The sequence below is a fragment of the Tuber melanosporum genome (genome assembly GCF_000151645.1).
Source record: "Tuber melanosporum whole genome shotgun sequence assembly, scaffold_57, strain Mel28".
Classification (NCBI taxonomy): Eukaryota; Fungi; Ascomycota; class Pezizomycetes; order Pezizales; family Tuberaceae; genus Tuber; species Tuber melanosporum.
The window spans coordinates 65,258-74,790 of NW_003299103.1; the positions used below are offsets into that span (position 1 = coordinate 65,258).

The window sequence follows — 9,533 nt, forward strand, 5'->3', positions numbered from 1 at the left end:
TAGGTGTAGGTAACCTACGGTGAACCGCAGCTGTCCCAGATCGGAATATAAATATTGAAGTGCCTCACAAAGCTTTAGACATCATCAAGCAACGGAGAAGAGACCTTAACAATATAATATTGTTTTTACAATTCTACCCTACTTTACCTACTATACTTCGCTCCTAGTAGTCATAAACGAAACGAACTAAGTCCGAGCCTTCCTAGACAATCTCCATCTACAAAAACCAATCTCCATTGGCCTAGTCAATCTTGAAGTCTATCAAGTTGTCTCCACCTAACACGTTACCTGCCTGTTAGCAGGTATCTTGATTCCTTCGTTGGCATACAGGTCGTGTCCTGCTGCCTCTTTGGAACCCTTGGTAGGCACTTTTGCCTCTTGGTCCAGTTTTTGAATCCGGACACTCTTATCTTGCTGCATCTCGGCGAACTTTGCATGCAAAGTTTCTTTTTCCGCTTCTCGTATCAGTGTCGAGTAGACCACAGGCGAACTGTTGAGATATTGTGTCGCGCATAGTTCGCTTGTAAAGGTCATCTTCTTCTCGTTCCAATCGATTGTCAGATTTTGTTTTCGCAACCATGGCATCCCGAGAACTATCTCATGGTTCTTGAGATCTGCTACCTGCAAGGTTGCCATTTCCCTATGGCTATCAATGTCCATAAGTACTGTCACCGTATGGGTTATAGGACCCATTGCGCTTGGCTTTCCATCCACTAGGTAGACTTGTCTCGCTTTCTTCGCTTCTTTAGTGTAGAGGCCGTATTTGTCGCAGATTTCCTTATCAATGAAATCTTCAGTAGTCCCAGAGTTGAGCATTGCATATATTGTTGTTTCTTCGTCTTCTTCATTGTATATCTTCGTCTTAATCATCACATAATCTCCATCCCCTTCTCCTCTTTACGTATGTAGTGCCGTGTAGTAGTTTGCTAACTTAATGAGTTTTCCAGGTCCACATCTTGGGTCTCCCAGACCACCGTTTACTGGGGACCCTCATTGTTTTCCGCCGGTGAATCTTCTGCAATCATTTCGCCAATGTTGCTCCTCTTTTGATTTTGGAAGCGATTATTTCCAGTAGCTTTGGTGCCTTGGTATCCACTATCAGGTTAGCTTCTGCATTCTCGTATCCGATGTCCTGCTTTTCCGCACCTTAAGCAGAGTTTCCCGTTCATTCTTCTGGCGTATTCTTCCTTAAACAGGTTCAGAGTTGGTCCTGCTCTTGATTTGTCCAACTCCATTGGCTCGCCTGGTGGTAATGCTCGACTTTCACCTCGAGCTGCTAGCTGTTTGAAGGTTCCATCCACATTCCTGGATAATTGGACCACTCTGTATGCTATAGTGTTTTCCGAGTTGCTTCGAACCATGTTTAGTTTGCTTTCCTTATTGATCGCCCATCTTGCAAATCGTTTTGCTGTTGTATAGCGTAAGTCAGAGATTCCCCATGCCTCTCAGAGTCTCTCACAGCAGTTTCTTAGGAGGATGATGTAGAGAGTAGCATCATCAAACTCGGCCTCGTATTCCAATAGTCAGCATTTGTTCCAGTACGCCGAAAAAGTTTGTTTTCCTTATTGGAGTTTTTTCAGCTTTCGTCTTACTGTCTCTTTGGCGTTGGAATCCCCGAATTGCTCGAAGAGTATCACCTTGAACTCTTCGTACGTGACCCATTCCCCCTGTTTCCTTCTATCTTAGAAGGACATGATCCATTGCCCCGCGAGTCCTCTTAGGAGAGATTCCACATATGGAATCTTGATCTCATCGTGGTGTTCTCCATATCTCTTAACGGCAAAATACTCTTCGCATTGTGCCAAGAATATTCATAGCTTGTCTTCCGCTCCTTCATATGTGTCGGGTTCTTTTGCTTTCGGTCGTTGGATGTTTCCTTGTTCTGTATTTCATGTTGCTGCTAGAAATACCTAAAACTGATTCTCAGTCATTCCTAGTATACTAGTGACTGGTACTAGCGCAGCAGGGGCCGGTGGCCCAGGTACTGCTGATCCCAACATTCTCTCGGGTCGTGGAGTTCCTGCTGGATAGCTATCGACTGGTGATCCTTTCTCTGGGGTTACTGGGCTTGTTGCCCTTGAGGGCTCTGCTGAAACGTGATCTAGGTCGTCACTAAATCCCTCTAGGTTGAGGTTTTGATCGTTAATGTCGATATCTCTCTCCCTATCTGGGTTGAAGGATACTGTCTTGTATCGTTTGGCATCGCACTAGGTAACGCTTTGTAATGTAACGATCCCATCTTGGATGGTTAGGTTTTGGCGACGGGAAACGATACTTCTCTTTTTCTTCTTCTCTTCTTCTTTGTCTTACGATAGCACTAGGACTCTGCCTACGTTACTGATAGTACAAGACCTCTGTCTTCTATTGGGAACACCTATCGTAAACTTTCTCTAACTCTTCTTTGTAAAGAACTTTCCTTGGCATAGCGATAACATTGCAATAAAGATAACGATCGTAAAGGTGTTTTATATTCGTTAAAGTAATAAGTAGGAAAAGTACTTAGAATAAAGCGTGAAGAACCTATCCTCCTCAGCTGCATCGGCCTCCTTATATAGTATTCTTCCCACCTGTAGTCATGTTACCCAAAGTGGTCACATGTGTGAAACCAAATCATAATAAACTAGTCATGTGACCAAAATAGTCACATGCTCAAAACCCATGACCTCATAGTGAGGTCATGTACAAAAACTCATAAACCAATCATAATGCAATAAACAAGTCATATGACTCGACTGAGCCATATGCGTGAAACCCATGACCTCATAATGAGGTCATGTGCAAAACATAAATCATATGTGCAAGGCATACCCGCAAGGCACACTCACAAGGCACACTTGTCAGGTGCACGTCCCATGACTCATATTTGAGCCATGTGCGAAAGCATCACAAATCCCACACATAACAAATCATATGACTCGAATGAGTCATATGTGTGAAACAATAACATACCTGTGACTCATAACTATGTGTCACATGAAAACCTTTTCCTCGTCAAGCCACATTCGTGACATCGTTATTGAAGGTGTTTGTACCACTGGATCTACACTCAAGTCTACAATTATACTTTAAGCAGAAGAGTTTGTAGCGGAGTGGTTCAAGAAAGTTAGAGGTATACCAGAAGATATACTTTTTGAATGCTCACATAATGGCTAGACCGATAAGAAAATGGCAATAGAGTATTTGAGACAAAACTTTAGAAAAGACAGTATTACAAAACAGAAAGCGAGAGACGAGTATCAACTTCTACTAGTTGATAGACATAGCAGCCATGTCAATATACCATTTCTTGACTTCTGCATTTCACAAAAGATCATTTCCTATTACCTACCTCCCCATACAACTCATCAATTGTAGCTATTAGATGTTTGCATTTTTAGTCACTATAAATACCAGTATCAAAAGGAACTAACATGCTACTTTGAAAGACATGAATACAGAATGTCAAAAGGGAATTTTTATAAAATTCTCATAGTTACCTGCAGAGCTTCCTTCACATCAAGTAATATTCAAAGTGGATTCCACAATACTGGCCTTGTTCCTATCAACAGAGACATTATACTTGCAAAAATTCAAGTCTTGCCTTCCAAATCACCAACACTTCATTCAACTTTCACAAGTTCCAACTAACTAGACCCCAATTCTACTTCACCATTACCTAATCCCTTGAGTGCTCTCTCAGTCCAACAAATTGATGACCTTCATGTACTGCAAAACAGAATAGAAATTGAAAAACAGGAACTAATTGCACTTGCAACTCTGCTGACAAATGACCCACAGGAGTGGGGACTAAACAAAATAGTTAGCAACCTAGCCCTTACTGCAAACTGGGGACTTACTGAGATTGAAGAAAAAGAGCAGCAAATTCAGAATCTGAAACAACAGTTAGCTGATATTCATCATAAGCATAGAGTAAATTGAACAAGAATACCTACCTTGGGAAAGGCTTGGATAGATTGAGATAATATTGCCTACTTTTTTGAATCTCAATCAACAGAGGAGCGTAAGGCAGCTAAGTGGAAGTACAATCATGCGACAAGCTTGGTTGCTGTAAGAAGTAAGAAGTTAGCTGAATATATTGAGAAAAGAAAAGAGACAGAGAAGTTAGAAGAGGAAGGAAAGTTACCTAAGCACCGTAAGACAAGTGCTACCCTGTGAGAGGAGGAAGGCCATCTTACACATCAGATATCTGAGGTGGAGCAGAAGGTTGAGAAATTTCACAAACACTATCAAGATTTGGCCTTTAATGTGGAAGCTGAAAGTGAAGATTTTCTTGGAGGTCCTGAAGTGGAAATCGTCGGTGGCTTTGAGGCAGAAGGAGCAGAAAATTTGGGGAAGGAAGCAGGGGCTGATGGAGCCCCTGCTCCAAGAGATATGTCTTTGAATCTGCCGCTTGATTTGTAGTTTAAACTTCAGGAGTAGACAAGCACTCCTGAGGTGGTTGTAATGTTGGTTGTTATGTGGAGAGAAGAAAAGAGAGAAAAATAATAAAATAAAGGCCCTTGTCCATATCAGGTAGAATCACATGCACCATCCATGCCAAGACATGCCACGCCTCGCTGAGGGGTCTGGCGGTTTATGGAGGCATTTGCTGTGCTTGGAGCACAGCTACGTTCCTCACTTTTGTTGTATTGGTTGTTGTCGAGTTGATCCGAAGTGCCTAGAACCACACAAGTATGATGCTACTATTTTATACCCACTATAAAGTTGGTGACCAGTGATCAAGTTTAACCTGCAGCATAATCCCTGTTCCGGACGAAAACACCCTCTGGCACTTGTACTCGTACCTGCGTCGTACAACGAATGTCTCGGATTGAACAGCGTCTTGCTACGCCACTTGTAATACCTGTAGATAATGTGGCCTTTCCTGCTTTATTCAAAGTTCACAGGTGCATTCCATAACTTTGCCCTGGGTTGAGAAATTGTCCCAACTAAGAGTCCTATCAACGGAACAACAATCCCCCAACTTTTCTTTTTTTTTTTATGATGTGATGCATATTTCTTTGTCTGCCATTATGCTTGAGCAGCCGTTGCTTTGGTCCCGGACAGGGAGCCCAAGCCCAGCGTTGTACTTGTAGGGCCATATGCATCACCCGTCTCACTAAACCCGAATGAACTTAGGTTAGCAACAACAAACAACGTGCCACTATTGGATCCCGCCCGACTTAAGCCTCAACACCCCCTCCAACCTAACTACCATATCTCCTCCGCATCCAAAGGAAGGATAACGCCAGCCACTGATACGCCTCTCATAGCACTACCCCACGCATCTCAATCGGTTCATTTTTCTTTCCATCATACCCAGACTCCACCTGAAACTGTATATTCAAATCTCTGATTATTGTTATCTCCTATCCGACTTAAAGTGACACATTTCCCACGTTTCTCATCCCCTTTTCTTCCTCCTTGTCCGATGGAAATCGTGAATCCCGAAGAGTACGAGGCGTCCCATGTTCATCGAGTGTATGAGAATATCGCACCTCATTTCTCCGCTACCCGTTTCAAGGTACATATTTATTTATTTTCCCATAGTCCCTCCAGCCCCTTCATTTCTATAGGGCCTATAAGGCATTGGGGTATGGGTTATCGATTTATTTTCCAATAGTTTTCTCTTTGCTCACTGGTGTGACTTTAGCCCTGGCCGATTGTGGAGAGGTTTCTCTGTGATCTGCCGATCGGTGCTGTGGGTTTGGACGTAGGGTGCGGAAACGGGAAGTACTTGATGGTCAATCCGAATGTCTTCATAGTTGGTTCAGACAGGTCAGTTGTCAAGTGCGAAAAACCTCCCACTTCCCTTTTTCTTCTCTTCCAATCCTATTCTATTCCATCACTGCAAGGATGTCTGTCTTCTGTGATACCGGTCTGAACTTAACTGACCGCTGTTATTGGGCCCCCTAGGTCGCCATCTCTTATTGGGATAGCTCATGGCCGGGAAATACAGGATTCAATTGTGGCTGATGCTTTGGATCTCCCGCACCCCGACTCTCGTTTTGACTTCGCTATCAGTATAGCGGTCATACACCATTTCTCCTCGCTGGAGAGAAGACGTCACGCGCTCAAGAGCATCCTTGCTACCTTGAAGGCGCCCAACAATAACACTAATGGTGGGAGGGCTCTTATCTACGTATGGGCCTTAGAGCAAAAGAATTCCAGGAGAGGCTGGGATGAGGGGGATCGGCAAGACGTCTTTGTGCCCTGGGTTATGTCCAAGCAGTTCTCCAGTGCGAAGGCCGAAGGCAGCCATCAGAATCCTCAAGTTTTAGATCCCTGTAAAGATACACCTGATGACAAGGGCCGAGATGCGACGAATGGTGGGGGAGTTGGACAGGAGGAGATGGGTGAGGAGAAGAGCAGGGATGAGAAGCTCACGTATCTGCGATATTATCATCTCTATCGTAAGGGAGAATTGGAAACTGACATCGCCCGTGCCGGAGGCAAGCTCCTAGAATCAGGTTATGAGAAAGACAATTGGTGGGCAATATGCAGTCCTGCCAGGTGATGGGTGGAGGGGGAGGGTGAGAGGTGGGAGGTGGGATGTAGCAATGAGTCTACGTGTGCACGACATTTAAAATCTGTCATAGCGCGCCCACTCAAGGGTCGGTTGTTTCCAACGCTTCTGCCTCTTGCCTCAATGGTGTGAAAGCCCTCAAGACTGTTTCAAATGCGGCCTGGAGAAAGAAACAAAAAAGAGAATATGAGGAGAGAAGGAAGCCTGTACGGCAAAGCAGTAATAGTTCACCCAAACAATAGTCAAATCATATACTGGCTTAGATTCCAGTCTTGTTCGGGCGTTTCTATTGGGGGTCGAGCTTTTGTGCCTCATTTAACATTTAAAATGCGCGCGGCCCGCGATATATTTTTCTAAAGACAGAAATATCATATCAACCAATCCTGGTTTGTTTGTTTTTCTTTCTTTCTTTTTTTTTTTTTTTTTGCCAGTTGTTTGATTGCTGAACCTAACCTGCCATACTAGGTCCAGGCCTTGAAAAAAAACTAGGTTTTGACCAAAGCAAAATTCGTATCATATCCCACCATAAAAATATTTTAGGCCCGAACAGATGGAGAGGCAAGGCAGACAGACAAATTTATAGAAAGGGGAAAAAGAAAAGAACAAATCTCGCTCATCTCTACTCTACTCTATGCCATACTCCTTGTTTGTTTGTTTTTGATGCCTCATAGAAAGGAAAACATGCCAATGCTGATGCGTAAAAAAGAAAAAGAAAGAAATCTGTAGTGACTCGGAGATCCCCCCAAACGATTTATAATAAAACCAAACAGAAAACAACAAACAAAAGAGAAAAGAGAAACAAGAAAGAAGCCAAAAACTCACCAATATGATTTCGCCTTAGATTCCTGTTGCCGCCCGGTCCACCATTCCCCAATGTACCATGAAATTTATGACAAAAGAAATGAAAGAGAACCAATGAAGAAAGAAAGAACCAAGTCAGACCATTATGACCCTATTTCAAGAAACAATCTAGCAGGGATGGAAAAGAGAATCAAAATAAGGGAACGCAAGAAACCGGGAGAACCGAAAATGAGAACAATCTAGTGCAACAGAATATTTCCAAAAGAAAGAAGAAAAACACCCACCGGAGACTCCCGAATGAACTCACCATTATCCCCACGCATTGCCGTTACCGTGCGGCCAGCGTCATCCGGAAATTATTATTATTATTATCACGCAGCACCCTGGCTCTCTGGTGCGGAGCCCGCCTCCGTTGGGGGTGCCGACGGCCCGGTAGCGGAGTTATTCGTGCTCCCGGAATTCTGGCCCTTACGTCCGGTCGTTCCCACGTTACCAGTTCTCTTTGGCTGAGCGTCGAGGGCGATGTTGCTGAGGGAGAAGGGAACGACGCCAGCCCGACGAGCCATTTCCCGTTCTCCAAGTTGCCAATGCATGGCCTCAGCAGCTCTCCAGGGGATCTCCATCTCTCTGGCTACCAGGGCCCACATATCTGCCTTGAACCTGTCGCTTGCCCACTTGCTTGTTAGCGGCTATATCATGGATGTTCCGGGCGTTGCTTTCGAAGATTTGAGAGGGATCTTTGATTGGTATGGGAAGGGAAGGAAGGGAGGGAGGGGGGGAATGAGTAAAGTTGGGCATATGTACTCGTGCGGCCGAATTGGAGCCGGACACTTTGTATAGGAATTGTCACCTCAGGTGTCCGTCTTCAACTCGACCGCGTGAGCATACATATATGCTTGCCCATCCCGGTAGTATCCGGAAATCTTGGCGTTCCCTCTGGCCTGAACCATGCCAAGACTTCCAGACATCTCTATTTGTTTTTTTTTAAATCCTTCAATTGACAATTCTGGATACTTTTGGAATGGGCAAGTATATACAGTATAATACATAATATATTATACAAGCGCCCTGGGATACGTTTTCGTATCCACCAAAGTTTGGTGTGCCAGTGTACGAAACTAGCCTCGGAGTACTTGTATATATATTATACATATACACGCCCACGCATACGTATATGTTTATGTGCGTACCTCTCATACAAGCGGGCAAGCCTGTCCTTGCGCTCCTCGTCCCATTCCGGTCTCCTCTCGAGGTAGTTCTGGTAATGCAAACGACAGGAAATTGCCGAGCGTCCTGGAAGCTCCCGGCTAATATCCTCCCATTTGTGGCCTCTGCCCCTCAGGTCAATGATTTTGGCATCCTCATCTGCGCTCCATTTGCTCTGTTTTTTGGCCGGTGACGTCTGCGCTACATCCGACAGGGGCCGTTTCGTCGAGGGTGAGGGGGGTGGAGGAGGGAGTGTATCCTTCTGCTTGGGAGGCATTGGAGAAAGAAGGAAAGCAATGGATGCCAGCGAGAAGGCTTGACTTTGCAAGTACGCTTGGCTCGCCTACGCGGTGGCTTGGCAGTGACGATGCAAGGACAGGGTAGTGGTAGTTGTGGTAGCTCGTCGTTGGTAGGTGCGGTGATAGTAGAGGTGAAGGCGGTCAAGATTCGAAGGATTGTTGTTCCCTTACTGACTTGGAGCAACGAGAGATAGTGAAAAGAGATGGTAGCGGATGAGAGTGAATCGCTTGAGATGAGATGATGTGTGGTTGCTGCGGGCTTTATGGGGGGGGGGGAGGCTTTGTAGGCTTTGTATTAGAAGCAAACGGGAGGCGCGTCTGAAGGTCGCTGAGAGCGACGGTTTATTCAGAAGGCACGTCCCGTGATTGGGCGGCCCCTCATTAGCATCTGAAGATGGCTAGGCTATCACAGGAGCAGCAGCGGGATGCTTGGTGAGAAGAAGGGTTGAGCAAGCTCCCTCTCCCGGGAGTGACAAGGATTCAAACCTCCATCGGATTTTTTGGCTGGCGAGGTGGTGTGCAGTAGATGCTGTGAGGTCCTGAGTCAGTTTTCTTCCTATGGATACTCTACAATAGTTCGCCTTTGGTACGAGTATGTGAGCGGTTTTCCCTGGGCGTAAAAGAAGCCTCCAATTGGCGAGTGTAAACCAGCATCATATAAGCCATTCGGGAGGGTTTAGGGGCTTTTCTCGCTCCCTCCTTTTCTTCTTCCTAGACAGGAA

General features: G+C 45.1%; 2 protein-coding genes; one reads left to right on the plus strand and one right to left on the minus strand.

The window, feature by feature from the left end:
- Positions 1 to 5,410: 5,410 nt before the first annotated feature.
- GSTUM_00009410001 (uncharacterized protein) lies at positions 5,411 to 6,496 on the plus strand (the record flags this gene model as incomplete). The annotated part of the gene is made up of 4 exons (XM_002840679.1): positions 5,411 to 5,503; positions 5,633 to 5,757; positions 5,896 to 6,253; positions 6,359 to 6,496. The coding sequence occupies 4 exons, from the start codon at positions 5,411 to 5,413 to the stop codon at positions 6,494 to 6,496; spliced, it is 714 nt and encodes a 237-aa protein (XP_002840725.1).
- Positions 6,497 to 7,408: 912 nt separating this feature from the next.
- GSTUM_00009411001 (uncharacterized protein) lies at positions 7,409 to 8,789 on the minus strand (the record flags this gene model as incomplete). XM_002840680.2 has 2 exons in its annotated part: positions 7,409 to 7,966; positions 8,497 to 8,789. The coding sequence occupies 2 exons, from the start codon at positions 8,787 to 8,789 to the stop codon at positions 7,678 to 7,680; spliced, it is 582 nt and encodes a 193-aa protein (XP_002840726.1). The 3' UTR covers positions 7,409 to 7,677.
- Between the last annotated feature and the right edge of the window lie 744 nt (positions 8,790 to 9,533).